Source organism: Oryza sativa, chromosome 6 (assembly GCF_034140825.1).
Source record: "Oryza sativa Japonica Group chromosome 6, ASM3414082v1".
In the NCBI taxonomy this organism is placed as follows: domain Eukaryota; kingdom Viridiplantae; phylum Streptophyta; class Magnoliopsida; order Poales; family Poaceae; genus Oryza; species Oryza sativa.
Genome location: NC_089040.1, coordinates 28197426 through 28215413, shown reverse-complemented (window position 1 = coordinate 28215413; position 17988 = coordinate 28197426). Strand labels below are relative to the sequence as shown.

The following is a 17988-nucleotide window of genomic DNA, read 5'->3' as shown; positions in this document are numbered from 1 at the left end:
TTATTTTTGGTCCGTCGCCGATTTCCCACACGCGCACGGCGGTTTTTTTCTGTCCGTTTTTTTTTCGCGCGGTTTTTTTTGTCCGTCAGGGTTTTTTTCGCACGCGGTTTTCTGTGGGCCCATCCACCTTTTTTTTGCGCACACGCTCTTTTTAGTGAGTCCGCCTTTTTTTCAATGCACGCGTTTTTTTAGCTGTCCGTCTCCAGTTCCCGCATGCGGTATTTTTGGGCCCATTGCCCAGGAATTACAAATTCAGTCCAGCACATAAATTACATAGAACCCAAACATAAGAATTACATGACCGATTAGGATACAAACAACTTCTCAACCTATATATAGAATAAAACTGAAAGCACAAACAAGACTAATATATGCACCCAGAATTTGGTGTGGAACTAAGCAATCTCTGCTCGGCGCTACTCATATACCCAGATATTTTTTTGAAACTGAGCAATTCATGTTCGGTGTGAGACTCAATCTGCTTTTACTGCATTTATAACGATAAAAGGTAATTCTTTAGACCTTAATGATGTATACATTATTTATGACATATAACGAACAATTAACATAAATCAGTCAATCTTAAGAGGGAAAAAATACATGGAAATAAAACTACCAAGCTCAGCAAGGTAACACCAGATTGATCGGATCTCATACCTTATTTAAGAGGCAACCATCTTTTATTAGTAATTCTGAAGAAAAAACCATCCATCTTCTATTAGCTAAAAAAAAGGGGAGTAGCTATATTTATGGCGCCATATTTTTCACCAAAAAATAGTCGGTGTGTATTTACATCGTAAGTTTATAAATTACATATGCAATTTTATTGTATTTACAATGTAAGTCACAAACTTACATATGTAAGTCTCAAAATTACATATGTAAGTCTCGAAATTGCATATATGTAATTAATATATAATCATCTCTCATCATGATGTATGTGTGGAAATAATCTTCAACCTCACGGAAGCACAGTTGGGAGGCCTCAGGCCTGTGCGGTTGTGTGGCATAGCGCATAGGCATGCAAACCGACTGTAATCAATGGAATTTTATGGTGCCAGAAATTTAGCAAATCCAAAAAAAAATTATCACACCAAACTATTAACCAAAATAATACCACTATTACTTCATTATATTTTTATTTGCTACACTTATTTCTGATTTCGGATGTATAGTCTGCCAAACAATTTCCCTTAACTACGCGCGCACACAAAAGAAGACCTACGTATAAAGTTTAAATGTTTGGCCTATAGCTTGGTGTTTTGTGTACATAACTGTTGCTTGAGTTCCCCTATTACTTCCTAGGGCCATAACGTGAAAGGTATTTCAAATAGCATAAGTAAAGCATAAAAAAAAACTTAACAGTATTTGCATATAGAGAACACATAAAAGAATATTATGGAACATTAGTAAAACAAAACAATAACGAATAACTTGCCTAGAAAATCAAGTGGAACCTCTATCGCATATCAGAACAAAAGTTTCTTTAGATCAAGCATCATGGCATAGCAAACTAAGACATGAAATTTTTGGTACTACATTGGTACATGTCAGAATTGAGTGTTTCCAAACAGATGACCAATGAAGCATGCACATCGCAACCAAAACAGAGCAGGAAACAACCATGTGATCAGATATTACATTGGAAGAGAAAAAAAAATTGGTTGCAGTAGTATGGCTGTAGTTTGCACAAAATTGATAACTGACCTTGCTCAGGCAAGCTATCTCAACATTGAGATAGAATAATCCCCACCAAAAGAATTGGTGTATTAATTGATTCCATCGAAGTCCAACACATATATAAACACATCCTGCGGCTCATTTAAATGAACAAAATCAGCTGAAAAAACATAAGTGAATGATTAAATTATTTTTGCTTCTCACCGTTGTTTTCGAGAAGATACATCATGCTTTTGTTGTTGATAATGTTTATGTACAGCTTCATCTTCCAAGCTAGATGCGCCATCTGGATCATCGTCCCCATTCTTAGATCCCAATACACGAAGACAGAGACACAAAGCTGTATGCGCAAAATGCCTGACGAAAAGAAGGAATACTTAAGAAACGTCATGACGCCTATAAGCGAAAAAAGGATTCAAATGTCCTTCCAAATGTTAAGGACGCACATTGCATTAATTATGAAGGTGATCAGCAAAGCTCATCGCATGCTAAATCTAATAAAGTTAAACAATATATGCTTCAAGTTTTTTTACTAACAGATAATTTGACCCCTCTACCAGACCAGTTTCACCATCATATGTAGTCACAATGTACTCATGACTTCAGAGAGAAGCAAAAAATCACTTCTAATTTTTAATTTTGTGATGAAAATATACTATGGATTTAACGAATAAATTATATCTATAACTTCTAGCTCATTACAAAGAATAACTCATTATATAAGAATGCTGACCAGGTTAGATCATACTGTACTTGCATCAAATACCCAGATTATTTTCTAAAAGGAAGATAACTTTGAGTTAGGATAAAACTAAAACACATTACATTTTGGAACGGTGGGAGTATCAGAGTGAAAATGTAATGCTGAGAATCACAAAAAATAATACTTGAAACAAATAAATGACAGTGGATTCAACTCTCAATTTAGTTTAAGCAAAGGAAAATATGTAACATGGGATGTAAATGATATTATAAACAACATAAAAGCATGATCACAAAACTGTTGTCCAGCAATTCCACATTTCAAAACACAAGCTCAGATAAGAACCGTATTCTAATTTCTAAGCAACCGGATTACTACTATACAAGATGATCCCAAAATTTCACATCAACAACATGATATATTGTCTTAAAAAATAAAGCACCTGGGAGGCAGTGGCTGGAACTGACGGCGAGTCAAGGACGTCGGTCGTTGGCAAGCACGGCGCGGGCCAACTCTCCTCGAACTCAGCCGGCCGCAGCCTGGCCTCGAAAGAAATTCAGTATAATGCGGACATTGTTTCTCCCGTAAGGCTTGCCTATCAGCATAGCTCCAGTGAGCCGGATGATGTTTCTGAAGATCTGAAGAAATGTAGATTAATACACAACTAGATTATCTGCAGTGTATGTAGCTTGGACACTATGACTACATAAGGAGTGTTGTCAAACACGGTTCTCCACCAGAAGAAGCAGAGACAAATCTGATGAGCTAATGGAATGTGGTGAACCCCATAAGGACTTAAAAAGAAGTTGCATCCTCAAATGCGATGTGCTTAGCAACCAACACCGGGTCCCCTGACTTATCGGTGAAAGCACAAACCAAAAGATAGCACCAAGTATCCTGGATAGAAGAGAAAATCAAAAGAGGATGCAGAGGAAAGTGTCTGGATGATTGGGTTGAGGACTCACATTGGCGTCGTTGGACTGGTAGATGGTGACCTCCTCCTACGGCGGCGCTGTCAGATCGAGATGGATGAGGAACGCGCCAGCGCCATCAGTCGCTAGGATAAGGGATGCCGGATCCAGATGCTCGACGGAGGTCTTGGCGACCACCTCTCGCCACCTTCGCCTCCATCTCATCGACCGCCCACTTCTTCATTCTTCACCCACCGGACCATGCGCCTCCCCTTCATATCCCTTCCTCTAGCGCCTCCCACCGCCGCCGCCGCCGCCCCTTATCGCAGCCATCGAAGACGGCGTGGGGGAGAAGGAGGCAGCAGGGGCGGGGGCGGCGTAGGGGCCGCGCGTGCAGAGGCGGCGGCGGTAGGGAGGCCACGACCACGGTAGAACCGCCGGATCTTGACCCTCCCGTTAACACCGGCGGCGGATCTGCGTGAGCGGGGCACGGAGAGACAACGGGATCTGAGCGGGAGAGGAACAGGTCGCCGGATCCAACCCCTCCCGTCGCAGCTGATGACGGATCTGTGCGAGAGGGGACCGGAAAGACGCCGCATCGAATTCGCCGTCGCCGTCCCCTAGCATCCGCGCCGCCCATACACCCATCTTACCGATCTGCGTTGCCAGGCCAGTTAGCCGCCACCAGAATTGCCGTCTCCGACCCCGATCTACACCTGGACGCCCCCCCTCCTTGCCCCCGTCAGCCGGCTTGAAGAGTAACGAGAGAGAGAGAGTGGGAGAGAGAGAGAACGAGAGAGTGAGAGTGAGAGGATAAGGATCTCTAAATTTCTCTCCAAGGTAATGTACAACAACCATCTTTCTTTTCTTTTCTTGAAAAAAATTACGGTCAAATTGTGCTAATCCATGGATTCAAATTGTACAACAACCATCTTTCTTTTCTTTTCTTGAAAAAAATTACGGTCAAATTACGGTCAAAAAGAAAAAGGGAAGAACATGCTCGCGAAGCTCCGGCCCCTCATGGCGACGGCGGCGGCGGCGGCGGCGGCGGCGGCGAAGCCAGCTCCGGCTTTGTCGTTTTCCACGGCGGCGGCGGAGGGAGACGAACACGCGCACTACAACCACACCGACGCGTGCCACCACCTCCGGTGGACAGCCAAGTAACGGCTCCCCCCCATCACTTCCTCCATCGTCTAGGGCTTATCTGCGGCTTGGGGCTTGATTGGTAGTAACTGTTTTGGTTTTGGTTGGGCACTGCGGCTGCGGCAGGGAGAGCTACGAGTACATGTACGCGCGGCCGTGGAGCAGGGTGGTCGACTTCTACGCCGAGCTCGTGCGCACCGGCGCCGGGGCAGCGGGGCTCGCCGATTTGTTTGGGAAGGATGAGGTGAGAAGGAATGATATTATTATTTTTTAAATAATTATCCATGTGAAACCCTGAGGTAGTGGTTCTTCGCATTCGGTAAATTGGAAGGGGAAAATGTGTTAGTGTTAGTTGCAATTCCTCTTAGTGTGCCAAATGTTGGTACTTTCCCCATCTAAGTAGTACACATTGTTTTAGAGAAATTGAAATCTTTTGGGTGAAGACATTTTTTTCTTGGAGGATAGATTAAGATTTTGGAATTTGTCGGTGCAGGCCTGTTTCTAGAATTATCCATGTGAAACCCTGAGGTAGTGGTTCTTCGCATTCAGTAAATGGGAAGGGGAAAATGTGTTAGTATTAGTTGCAATTTCTCTTAGTGAGCCAAATGTTGGTATTTTCCCCATCTAAGTAGTACACATCGTTTTAGAGAAATTGAAATCTTTTGGGTGAACACATTTTTTCTTGGAGGATAGAGTAGATTTTGGAATTTGTCGGTGCAGGTCCGTTTCTAGTACTTTTAGTTTGTTTCAGTAAGATTTATCGGATTTTTCTTCAACAGAATGGTTACAGCCTTGATACGAATGGAGAAGATTACACAGCACCATCAGAAAATCAAACATCAACTAAATCATCCAAAGATCGAGGAGGACGATGGGAAAGAGTAACCTTCAAGATTGTCCTTTCATATCATGGGGGGTCATTTGATGGTTGGCAGAAGCAGCCTGGCCTCAACACTGTTCAAGGGTAAGGATAAATAAGAATGGAGTTATGTCATTTCTATAGACATATCTGGCACTTTTATTCTTCACTTCCTTTGCATCTCAAGACAGATGACAGGATAAAACCATTTGTTGCACTCTGTATTTCTTGCAGGTTAGTAGAAAAACATCTTGGCCAGTTTGTTGACGAGAAGAAAGCTAAACAGCTTGAAGCAAGATCATTGCCATTAGAAGGCTGTGCTGTTGTTGCTGGGCGCACAGACAAAGGGGTGACTGCCCTTCAGCAAGTTTGCTCATTTTGTTAGTTGCACCTGAGAACACACTATTGTTTTCCAGTGGTCCTTCAACTAATTATCCACTTTTATGAACATGTCATATTACAAACTATTCCCTTTGTTCCAAAATTTAGCTACCTTTCCACCTCTCAACCAATCGCACCAATCCCCATTTAGTTTCTCCACCTACTTCCTCATCTCAACCAATCACAACATCCATCATGTTTACCTTTTTCTTTAATATCTGTGGCCAACTCTAAAATACCTTATATTTTGGGATGGAGGGTCTACTTCTCAAGAAGAGCTTATGTGCAGTTATTTTGTAGAGTTTTTTTTTTTTTGGTTGAAAATTTTGCTTTGTTTACAGAAGCATTTGAACAAGTAATTTGCTTCTGATTATAAAATCATTAACACAACAATTTGTCAATACCAAATACACCACTGTTTTCCTATCAAAGAAGTAATAGCCTGGAGATATAGCAGTGCAGAACTCTGGCCTACGTGCAATGAACTGCTAACCTTCTTATTTGACTAACTCCACCAATGCATGCCATTCATTTCATTTGATATGACATGAAGAACTCATTTGCACAAATAAATAGACAATCCTTGTGTACTTATGTGAGAAATTAACTCTAATGGAATGCTGAGATACACCATGGGACTAGATACATTACTTCTCCTGATAGCTGACATGTGTATTTACTTCTAATTTCCTTAGATACATGGAGGAAGGATGTAAAGTCTAGTGATATAAAGGATGCAATAAACAAGGCTGCACCTGATAAACTAAGACCTTTGCATGTGTCACAGGTATTTTTCTTTTGCTTTTTCAGAATATATGACTGCACTTGATATGTATGCTGCATTGCTGCTAGTGGTAGAATTGTCCATTTTTCATGTAAAGTTCTTAGAATGTCAAGACATCCACCATGGGTGATGCTACGCTTGTTATTAACTGATGGCATAATTTGCAGGTCTCACGTGAATTTCACCCTAATTTTGCAGCCAAATGGAGGAGATACCTGTATATATTTCCTCTTGACGAGGATGTAAAACTAATCTCAGGGGAAGAACAGTCCGCTAAAACAGTAGAGGGTCCTGAGTGCAACATAAAACCTCAAAGCTTTGATGTGGGTAAGGTTGACAAAATCATTAGACAACTGGAAGGAAAATCACTATCTTACAAGATGTTTGCACGTGATACACAAGCTTCACGAAGTGTGTAAGTTTATAACTATTGTGTATTTGTGTATTTTTCAAGTACAAAAGTGGTTCTCTTGCTGTTTTATGATAATTAATCACCTAGGCCTGACATATTTGTTCATCTTTGTTGGAATATAACATTATTGTTTTCCTTGTAAATGACCATGTCACTATTTTTATGCTCGCCATCAAGTTCAACCAAAAAAAAAAAAACTTCTGTTGATGTTTTGTTGTTTTGCAGTGGTCCACCTACAGAGTGTTTCATGTTCCATTCTCGAGCTGCAGTGGCCAAACTACACACTGCTGATGAGGTGATGCTAGTCTAATACATTGAACTTTTAAACCAGAAAATAACAATGTAACTTTTGCTGGTAATATACTATGTCAGGAATCAGGTTACTTCCCAGTGCTTCCATTCTAGTACTGCTAATCTCTACATAAAAGTAACAGTATTATTTTGTGGTATCGCGTTTGTAACCTTAACTTTAGTTGCTGGACATTGGCATAGCTTGAGTATGGCATTATGACGTGTATGCAATTGTGGATTATATAGTTTTGAGTTGCTGATATCAAAACTAAATATATTATGTGGACTCATAAAATTTAGCATCATGGCTATGCAATCGATAACTCCCTTATCTGTTTTTTTTTTCAATTAGCATTCTGCATGCACATATATCATTTCAACTGGTAATACCATGTTCCATTCCGTTTTCCCAATTTTTGCAGAATTGTGAAGAAGGCACCACCAGGGCCATATGCATTGAGCTAGTCGCAAACAGGTTTCTGCGCAAGGTATTATACATCAAGTTGTTTCATGGCATTGTAATTTATCCAGTCGTCCCCCGAATTCTAGTTAATATTAGTAAATTTCATTGAACAGATGGTTAGGGTTCTTGTTGCGACTGCCATAAGGGAGGCAGCTGCTGGTGCTGAAGAAGATGCTTTGCTGAACCTGATGGAAGCCACTTGCAGGCGAGCTACTGCTCCCCCAGCGCCTCCAGATGGGCTCTGTCTTGTTGATGTTGGATACGAGGATTTCAATAGACAAAGGTGTTTCATTGTTGATTAAACAGAACAGTCATATTCCTGTTGGAGCAGAACAAGATATACTGATTCAACAATCGAAAATCTGAATTTTTGGATTCCCGAGATGAAACTTAGATCATTCTGGTTGAACAGTGAACCTATAAGCAGCACTCTCCTGTAGGAAATCTGACCTGCTTCCTAGTTTCCATGTATCCATCAACTGGAATTTTTTGTATTATCTGAGACTGAAAGAGTGTTGCTTACACCATTCGTTCAACTACGGTCAAAGTCTCTCTGAACTAAACTCTGAAGAAAGAAGAGGCCGCCGTGCATGCTTTTTCAGGTTTTCACACTGTAAGTTTTCTTCAACATATTTACATTATCGAATAATTTATGATCCGAAGGTAGAACAATCGGTGGAAGTTCTACTGCAGATGTCGAATAGACCAATGCATCTTCCTGGACCAATATTTGCTGTCAAAACAACAATATCACGACCAAAATCAAGGTACATTCCACCATTTTATATGAATGTGACATAGAAATGGGCATATATAGCTGTCAAGTTCAGATGATTTTCAGAGAACAAAAGCATATCAACTTAAGGCATATCCCAGCAGCAACAACATCATCTACAACTATTGCTAATCACATATATAATTATCCCTAGGCCTTGTTCTTGTCGTGCGATAACTTTTTTTTGCATGATGTATGTGACTATGTTCTATGTGTGTATATACTATAATTCATGGGCCACGTACTCGTGATTTTTCTCTTGAATCGTGGGCGCGAGTTGGCGGCACGAAATTCTTTAAGACAGCGCGTTTGTCGGTGGGCGCATCTCTTGTGATTAACCAAAGCTTTTGTCGCGCATTTCGCTTCCAGAAGTGAAAATGTTGTGATTAATTCGGCATTAAAGGTGTGCAGATCGATGTGTCACTGGCAAAAATAGTGAAAATGGAGAGCCAAACTTGCCGATGTGCTTTAGAAAAAAAAAAGAACAACTTGCCGATGTGCTGCTAGATGGACAAAGAGTAAACATCATACAGCTCTGAACTGAGAGAGAGGGTCCTCTGAAGTACCGTACGTATACGTACATACAGTACCGCTCGCTGACACATGGGTCTCACAGATTCTTAGACTGACATGTCAGTACCGTACGTATACGTACATACAGTACCGCTCGCTGACACATGGGTCTCACAGATTCTTAGACTGACATGTCAGTTAGCAATACTGCACGTACAGTACTGCAAAGGATCTACATATAGCATACAACTACACTAGGCCCTTGTTTAGTTCCAAACTTTTTTTTTCAAACTTCCAATTTTTCTATCACATCAAAACTTTCCTACACACAAAAACTTTTAACTTTTTCGTTACATCGTTCTAATTTCAACCAAACTTTTAACTTTGGCGTGAACTAAACACACCAGAATTGAGGCTTAGACTATTGTTCTTCTTTAACCGTTTTGTTAAACTATTATTTGGTATCCCCATGTATTTGGTATCCCCATGTAATGGGTTGAGTCTTATGTACTCTTGATTGTGGTTTGGGTTGTGTACACCTTCTAAGGTGTAGAGGCCGGGTTAATATAATCCATTATCTAAAAAAAGGAAGACAACTTGGCTGGTAAAAGAAAAATCAGACAACTTTCTCAACATTCTTGGCAGCCTGCATGGTTTGGTTATGAAAATTATTGTATAACCCAAGAGATTATCACGTTTTTAAAGGTACTTTCTTTTTAATAAAAAGTCATATATATTTTTTTTCGTCATTGAGCTTTGCTGGAGGTCTATTGTCTTCACCCTAAGTAAAAATAGTTATTTTTCGCTCCAGACAATTTTAAATCCAAATAAATGCTATCTTCATTTTTAATATATAATGCCGTTGATTTTTTATATGTTTGCACCATTTCTTTTAATTATATATGTTTGCACAATATATAATTATCATTTATTTTATTGTGATTTGATTACCATTAAAAGTTCTTTAAACATTACTTATTATTGTCATGTTTGTACAAAATTTAGTTAAACATATCTCTAAAAGTTAACGACATCATATATTAAAAAATAAAGAGAATATCACTCAAGTAGGGAAAAACAATAGTAGTGTGGTGATTTAAGTTGATGTATAACTTAAGTCACTAAGATTTACATCCTATTTAGCCATAAATGTTACATATAAGCAGAAACAACGGTTTCCAAATAGTCTTTGAATTTGTTTGGAGAAGCGTTGTTTCCAAATAGTCTTTGAGTTTGTTTGGAGAAGCTTCTAGCTGATACATCTTTTCCAAATAGTCATTTTTCTGTTCGGATTATAAAAAGCTGTGGTTGTAGAATTTAGAAAATAAATTAGAAGTAAGGAGCTGAGAAATCCAGCTCCCAAACAAACCCTTTGTCAATGTGCGAGCAAGCAGCCAAATAAGCCATTGCCAACCGAAACAAAGAAAAAACAGAAGTGATGAACAAGAAAACGTTGCAGTCTCCAGCGGCGACTCCCACACCAAACGCCAGCTTTTTCCTCCTCTTCTTCTCCCTCGGTGTCTAAGCCTAAGCCTAAGCCTCCCGCCAAATACCAACACACACACACACACGCTTCCCGCGCTATTCTTAGCTGCTCTCTCCCCCACCTCGCGATCTCCCTCCCCGTCCCTCCTCCCCCTCCGCGCCTCCCGTTCTTTAGCCACCCTCCCGCGCATGCGCCGCACGCCTCCCGCACGTCGCCGCCACCGCCACCGCCACTGGTAGCCGCCGCCCCGCCGCCCGCCCGCCTCATGGCCGGCGTCGCCGCCGTGCGCCTCCTCCTCCTGCAGGCCGCGGCGGCGCTCGCCCTCGCCGCGGCGGCGGCCGCCGGGGGGCCGGAGGCCGCCACGCTGCTGGCGTTCCGGGGGGCGCTGCGGGGGCCGCACGGCGCGCCGCCGGAGCCGCTCAGCCAGTGGGCCACCACCACCCCCGGCCCCTGCGCCGGCGCCGGCACCGGCGTGTCGCTGTGGTACGGCGTGACATGCCACCAGCGGACGGGGCAGGTGCGCGGCCTCCGCCTCGAGTACCTCGGCCTCCAGGGCCCCGCCCCGGACATGGCGCCGCTCGCCGCGCTCCGGGGGCTCCGCGCCCTCAGCATCGCCAACAACAACCTCACGGGGCCGTTCCCCGACGTGTCCATGCTCCCGGCGCTCAAGATGCTGTACATGTCGCGGAACAAGCTCGACGGCGGCATCCCGCCCGCCGCGTTCGCGCACATGAGGGGCCTCCGCAAGCTCTTCCTCTCCGACAACGCGTTCACCGGCCCGATCCCGACCTCCATCACCTCGCCCAAGCTGCTCGTCCTGCAGCTCTCCAAGAACCGCTTCGACGGCCCCCTGCCGGACTTCAACCAGAAGGAGCTGCGCCTCGTCGACGTCTCCGACAACAACCTCTCCGGCCCCATCCCGCCGGGCCTCCGGCGGTTCGACGCCAAATCGTTCCAAGGTGAGCAAATTATGGTGAATTTATACATTTTTTAATTAAAAAATGGTGAAATTTTGCTACCTGCCTGTTCATGCATTCGTGCATGCACGAATTCCTAGTGAATTACTGGACTAGTACATGTTTGATTTGCAATTAGGACAGAACATGCGATCAATAAAAGGATTTAGGGAGTAATGGAATTTTGTTGAGATCATGGTGGTGTTCTTTTCTCCTGAAGATGAAGATTAATTTTTTTACGTAAAACGAGGTGGTATTAACGTATGATTAATTAATTTTTAATTATTATAAATTTGAAAAATAGATTGATATGATATTTTAGAGCAACTTTCATATAAAAAGTTTTCGCACCAAACATACCGTTTACCTGTTTGAAAAACATACCACGAAAATTCAAAATTTCACCCAACTTTCATATGTTGCTGTTTTACACATTTGTCTAGTCAATTAAGGATTTCTTTAAGCAAATCCAGATTGATGTCTCACTGTCTCAGAATCCAAGAATAAAATGGGCTGCAAGAACTATGTAAATACAAAATAAAACAAAGTACTATTCCTACCAACTACTGTAAGTGGCTCTTTCGAGGTTGTACAGTACGTCATGACCAATTAAGAAACACTTACATGAAGATGTTAAACTCAGAAGTCAACATCCAACATGATCAAACGTGCTAATTAAACTAACCACATAAAAGTATTAGATTAGTGCACTGTAATATAATACTATCCTTTTGCTAGTGTACACCAAATTGCAGTATTCCTGAATGCATTGCAATATTCTACCTTTATAATTCTTCTTTTTTGGAAGAACAAAAACTATAGAGCATATTTATCAAGCACATCGATTCAATCAAAAATCCAAACCCTTGATTGGTCGCACTGTTTGGGCTACTTGTGAACGCATGATTTCATAGGATTTTCGCACGAATTAGTTCAATTCCTCCAAAAATCCAACAAAAACGGATTATACAACATACCATGATACCACTGTTGTTCTAAAATAAGTTTATTTTTCACCCTTCCCATACATATATGATATATATACCAATATAAAAACAAAAGATTAAAATACTGTCACTTTATAAAATATCCATGCAACTGTCCCATACTATCTCTACTACAATTCATTTGTCTTTTACTTTTACAAACCACATCAATTCGTACTGCTTGGGTACTTTGGAAAACACGAATTTAGTTCAATTTCTCCAAAATAAAGTCCTCTAAAATTAGTTTATTTTTTTGCTCATGCACCATCTGATCCAAACCTCTCCCCATGGAAATATTCAGGAAACAAAAATCTCTGCGGCCCGCCGGTCGGCGCCCCGTGCCCCGAAGTGCCAATCCTCGCGTCACCTTCGCCATCGCCGCTGTCGTCGTCGTGGTGGTCGCCTCGCAGCTTGAAGATCCTCATGATCATCGCCCTCGTGGTGGTCGTCGTCGGCGCGCTCCTGGCATTCGCCGGCGCGTTGACGGCGATGCTCGCCCGACGCCGCGAGGCCACCACCGAAACCCAGGGCGGCGGCGTCGGCGGCGCCGCCGCCAACGCCGCCGCCGCCAGGATGAAGGCCACGCCCAATCCGGCCGTCACCGTCGCACACGGCGGCGGCGGCGGTGGCGGCGAGCAGCAGCCGCACGTGACGGTGTCGGCCGTGCCGGCGAAGCGCGGCGGGCGGCGGGACGACCACGGGCGGCTGGTGTTCATCCAGGAGGGGAGGGAGAGGTTCGAGCTGGAGGACCTGCTCCGGGCGTCGGCAGAGGTGCTCGGCAGCGGCAGCTTCGGCGCGTCGTACAAGGCGACGCTGGTGGAAGGCCAGTCCATGGTGGTGAAGCGGTTCAAGGAGATGAACGGCGTCGGGAGGCAGGACTTCAACGAGCACATGCGGCGGCTCGGCCGCCTCGTCCACCCCAACCTCCTCCCCGTCGTCGCCTACCTCTACAAGAAGGACGAGAAGCTGTTCGTCACCGAGTACATGGTCAATGGCAGCTTGGCTCACCTCCTCCATGGAGGTAATTAACCACACAATCCTTCCCATCTTGACACAACCTGCATTGCATTTATTTGATTTATGTTAATGTCGCCGGCGACGCGTGATCGGTGGCGTACGTGCAGGGTCGAGCATGGCGGCGCTGGACTGGCCGCGGCGGCTCAAGATCATCAAGGGCGTGACGCGCGGGCTGGCGCACCTGTACGACGAGCTGCCGATGCTCACCGTGCCGCACGGACACCTCAAGTCGTCGAACGTCCTCCTCGACGCTGCGTTCGAGCCCATCCTCAGCGACTACGCCCTCGTTCCCGTCATGACGCCGCGCCACGCCGCGCAGGTGAGGCGATCGAACGACGGCGGCGGCGACGAACGCCCGCGGCGTATAGGCCGGCACGCATTGACTGGGGATGGTTCGTGTTTGCAGGTGATGGTGGCGTACAAGTCGCCGGAGTGCGGGGAGACGGGGAGGCCGAGCAAGAAGAGCGACGTGTGGAGCCTGGGGATCCTGATACTGGAGGTGCTCACCGGCAAGTTCCCGGCGAACTACCACCGGCAGGGGCGGACGGGGACGGACCTGGCGGGGTGGGTGCACTCGGTGGTGCGGGAGGAGTGGACCGGCGAGGTGTTCGACCAGGAGATGCGCGGCGCTCGCGGCGGCGAGGGCGAGATGGTGAAGCTGCTCAAGGTCGGCCTCGGCTGCTGCGAGAGCGACGTGGACAAGCGATGGGACCTCAGGGATGCCCTCGCCCGCATCGAGGAGCTCCGGGAACGCGACGCCGGCGCCGGCGCCGACGACAGCAGCGCCGCCTCGTCCGTGGCCAGCGGCGGCGGCGGCGGCGAGGCGTCGCGCTCCCACTCCTCGTAGCGAAACAGCAGCGATCTCACCTTGTGTACGCGCGCGTATGTTTCACAGCTTTTTCGGTGCATCTGATCAGCCCTACGATTCGAAAGGGACGGAGGAGATCTTCCGGGTATGTGAACGTGTGAGATAATACTGTTCAGTGCGTGTAAATTAATTTTCTTAGATTTATTAAAGGAAGGGAAGGGTTGTGGTGAAGTTTTTTTTTTTACCTTTTGCATACGTACATTTTCACAGGTGATATACGAAGATTGTTGGTAGAAAGAGAGAATCCATTAGAGTTTGTAACAGGTATACAATTTACTTTTGCATATGCCATTGACTTTTTTCTTACCTTCTACGATTTTTACCATCGCCGTCCGGTTAGTCTATGTGTACTGTACAATTTTATCTAAATGACCAAAATACCCCTGGGACAAAAACTTCTAAAGTTTGATAAAAAAATTCTGAATTATCATATTTTAAGTTTTTGACAAAAATTGGATGTTTACAATCTTATGTTTATAATATTGATATTTCGAAATTTTTGTCCAAATTTTGGATGTTTTTGTTCCAGGAGTATTTTGATCATTTGGATAAAAAATGTATAATACTAGGGAAGGTTAACCAGACGGCGATGGTAAATTGTAGAAGTTAAGTAAAAAAAAAGTGACATATTGTAAAACGTGACAAAATCAGTGGTAAATTGAAGACATGTAACAAACTCAGTGACATATAATGGATTTTCTCTAGAAATATTGTGAAAGTATAGTGGTGATATGAGTGAGCAGATGAAAGGCCAAGGGCCTTTGCACTCGATGAATTTGCATATCATGATTGCATTGATGACGCAGTAGTTACGACAGGGACTCAAACAAAGGCATGCAGAAACTGCTGACTTTCGTATGCAATTTAACACATCACTCCTTACACCACTGATCTTTGCTCGGGCGTCAAAATCAGCAAATATCCATGCAAAAAAGGCAATATTGCAAAGAAAATAAAACGGTACTCCGTACTTCATTAGTTTGGAACTCGGCTAGCCACTGCCACTTGGCTATAATTACGGTGACAATACTTTCTAGACAGGGGTTGGTAAGCTGCTGCTATGTACTGATCATAGCCTTGCAAGTACTAAAATCCAACGGTGGCAAACAATCTTGATGACGTGATGCACCATATAGGATGAAATGGAATTAACTACATTTAGTATGGACCAACTGTATAGATTTATAAGATTAGCACCGGCCCCATCTTGTCATTGACGCTAACCTATATCCCCAATCGCAGAGCTGTAACAGGCCAGCACCTAAGCCCCTCCATTGCCACCATGGTGCCAGAAACATCGAGCTGTTGATGGCCCTACTTCCAAGTCTACAATGTGTGCCACACGGTCCGCCCCTATGTGCCTTGCCATCACTTCCAACCATTGGCTCTAACAACACAGCCCTCTGGCTTTCACTAGCATCTTCATCCCTAATTCGTTCATGCCTTCGTCCACATCCTCCACGAACGAAACATAAGGAGGTGATTAATATTCATTATTTGCAAGTTAAAAAAAGAAGAAGACAAGAGATGGGACTTCATAGCTGCTTTTTGAGAGGTCTGCATACGCTACGCAAGCGAAACAACCGGGACTATCCAAATCACATATATTTATAGCAATTGTATAAAAGTCCCTCGGCGAAAAAGTCAGCCAACGATCTCCATGCTGCACCGTCAGTCCATGCCTAGTTTTCTTGCCCCCCTACCACCATAAATACGCACCTAGCTGTAAGATGGATCACAAAACACATCGATCCATCCCTCTACCAGTACATAAACAAGAAAGATAACACCAAAAAATTAGCTAGCTCGCCAATGGCCTTGTTGTCCTCCTTCCGGCTCGCCGTGGCAGTGGCGGCATTGTTGGTCGTCGGCTCATGCGCCACTGAGGTCACCTTCAAGGTTGGTGAGGGCTCTAGCGGAAAAAGTCTAGAGCTCGTCACCAACATCGCCATCTCTGAGGTGGAGATCAAGGAGAAGGGCGGCAAGGACTGGGTGGCGCTCAAGGAGTCGTCGACTAACACCTGGTCGCTCAAGAGTGAGGCGACCCTCAAGGGCCCCTTCTCCGTCCGCTTCCTTGTCAAGAACGGTGGCTACCGTGTCGTCGACGACGTCATCCCCGAAAGCTTTACGGCCGGCACTGAATACAAGAGTGGCATCAACATCTAATTCATAGACATGCGTACTCTTGCATTGGGTTGCATGGGAATCATTAACATCTATATAATTTTGTCTAAAAAGAGATCGCGTCGCATGTGAGCGAGCAAACAATTAATTTCCTATGGTTATTTTTTTGGTAATAGGCCAATGGCAAAATAAGGCATAATTGCGTGGTTCCAAAATATTGTTGTGGAGCTGTATGTGAGCACGATTTTAAATATATGTTGTTTATAGAAGATGTATCGAAAAAAATATATTTGGTCAGCTTTCATTAAGATGATTGTGTGGATTTGATTTCCCAAAGTTTGAGTACATATGTATGTCCAAATCAACGTAGTCCATTTCTCCTTTTTAGCTTGTCAAAAATGTTGTTTGCACTTGTTTTTTCATTTTGTGGAAACAAATTGTTGAATCAATCATACTGTGACCAGACTATAAGCATAAAGCATTTTTACATCATTTAGCTTATTTAGAGGTCAGAAAACTGGAAGTCACGTTATCCCATCTCTAGCATGAATATCATATAGAAGCACACATGTATTGAAGCGAAGCCAACTTTGAGAGGAGCTAAGCTTCATATCATATAGTTGGCCAAGACCCCAAGCTATAGTCAACAACAAAGTTTATATAGTACTACGAGAATATCAATCTATTGCAAAGGATCTAAAGTAAATACACAATTGGTTCCAAACTTTAAATAGAAGAAAAATCTTTACACTGCTAGTGTGTTAGAAGGAACAAGAAAACATACCATTAGTTCCAAACTATATATATGTAAAGAACTAATAAATCCTTAAGACCTAAAAAATGTAGTGGTGGTTTATGGTCCCTTGTCCACCGTAAGCCCATCCTCACTCCCACGCCCTCTCGAGCGAGTCCCGCACGCATGATGTCCCTTCTGCTGCACGAATGGAAGAACACCCTCGACCCCCACCACCTGATCAAAATCAATCAACCATCATTCCTCGGCGCTTGCCCATGGACCTCCTTTCACGTCTAGCTCTCAACTTGCATGGACGTAACAGCATGTGCACTTGCCAATAAAAAAAAAGGAAAAAGTACGAATTACCCCCCCCCCCCCCCGAACTATCGAGGTCGAACGAATTACACCCCCGAACTCGAAAACTAGACATTCTACACCCTTAACTATTGAAACCGGACAAATAACCCCCCTACTCATTCCGGGGTGGTTTTGGGTCCACATGGCAGTCCAGTCAGCATTTTTTTAAAAAAAAAATCAGTGGGCCCCACCTGTCAGTTCTCCACCCCTCTCTATCTCTCTATACTCTATCCCAATCTCTCCCTCTCTCTCTCTCATCTCACCAGCACGGCGCCGGCCGTGCGAGGGCGGGAGCAGGCGGCGCTGTTGGCGGCGGAGGGCGCCGGGCGGCTGAGATGGAGGCGGAGCGGGTGGCTGGCAGCGGGAGGCAGAGCTCGCCCGCGCAGGTTGCCGTGCAGGTTGAGGCGGCGGAGGAGCGCTGTCGTTGTGTGTTGCTGCCTTGTCGTCATAAAACAAGCTTCTCTTCCCTCACCTTTTGCGTGGCCTTGCCTGCCCTTGTTCACCTCACCTCAGCTTGTCTCTCTGACTTTGATCTCGCCATCC

At 44.3% G+C, this 17988-nt stretch overlaps 3 protein-coding genes across 3 annotated transcripts; all 3 read left to right on the top strand.

Annotated features, from left to right (window-relative positions):
• Positions 1-4243: 4243 nt before the first annotated feature.
• Positions 4244-8163, top strand: LOC4341760 (uncharacterized). The gene is made up of 9 exons (XM_015785835.3): positions 4244-4454; positions 4564-4681; positions 5217-5401; positions 5531-5676; positions 6373-6464; positions 6629-6876; positions 7099-7168; positions 7587-7652; positions 7741-8163. The coding sequence occupies exons 1-9, from the start codon at positions 4291-4293 to the stop codon at positions 7927-7929; spliced, it is 1278 nt and encodes a 425-aa protein (XP_015641321.1). The 5' UTR covers positions 4244-4290; the 3' UTR covers positions 7930-8163.
• Positions 8164-10494: 2331 nt separating this feature from the next.
• Positions 10495-14399, top strand: LOC107276473 (pollen receptor-like kinase 5). The gene is made up of 4 exons (XM_015786927.3): positions 10495-11360; positions 12645-13364; positions 13468-13679; positions 13767-14399. Exons 1-4 carry the CDS (start codon positions 10667-10669, stop codon positions 14205-14207), a joined length of 2067 nt encoding a protein of 688 aa, XP_015642413.2. The 5' UTR covers positions 10495-10666; the 3' UTR covers positions 14208-14399.
• A 1556-nt stretch (positions 14400-15955) lies between these two features.
• Positions 15956-16649, top strand: LOC4341759 (pollen allergen Lol p 2-A). The gene has a single exon (XM_015786522.2). It carries the CDS (start codon positions 16041-16043, stop codon positions 16392-16394), a length of 354 nt encoding a protein of 117 aa, XP_015642008.1. The 5' UTR covers positions 15956-16040; the 3' UTR covers positions 16395-16649.
• The last annotated feature ends 1339 nt before the right edge of the window (positions 16650-17988 follow it).

What these genes read in the sequence shown, in the direction of transcription:
- LOC4341760 (XM_015785835.3), top strand. Translation starts at nt 4,291, where the DNA reads ATGCTCGCGAAGCTCCGGCCCCTCATGGCGACGGCGGCGGCGGCGGCG. An exon ending in ATTTGTTTGGGAAGGATGAG is followed by an intron (nt 4,682 to 5,216) that starts GTGAGAAGGAAT and finishes TTTCTTCAACAG; the next exon opens with AATGGTTACAGCCTTGATAC. An exon ending in GACCTTTGCATGTGTCACAG is followed by an intron (nt 6,465 to 6,628) that starts GTATTTTTCTTT and finishes CATAATTTGCAG; the next exon opens with GTCTCACGTGAATTTCACCC.
- LOC107276473 (XM_015786927.3), top strand. Translation starts at nt 10,667, where the DNA reads ATGGCCGGCGTCGCCGCCGTGCGCCTCCTCCTCCTGCAGGCCGCGGCG. An exon ending in GGCTCACCTCCTCCATGGAG is followed by an intron (nt 13,365 to 13,467) that starts GTAATTAACCAC and finishes GCGTACGTGCAG; the next exon opens with GGTCGAGCATGGCGGCGCTG. An exon ending in CGCCGCGCCACGCCGCGCAG is followed by an intron (nt 13,680 to 13,766) that starts GTGAGGCGATCG and finishes TCGTGTTTGCAG; the next exon opens with GTGATGGTGGCGTACAAGTC.
- LOC4341759 (XM_015786522.2), top strand. Translation starts at nt 16,041, where the DNA reads ATGGCCTTGTTGTCCTCCTTCCGGCTCGCCGTGGCAGTGGCGGCATTG.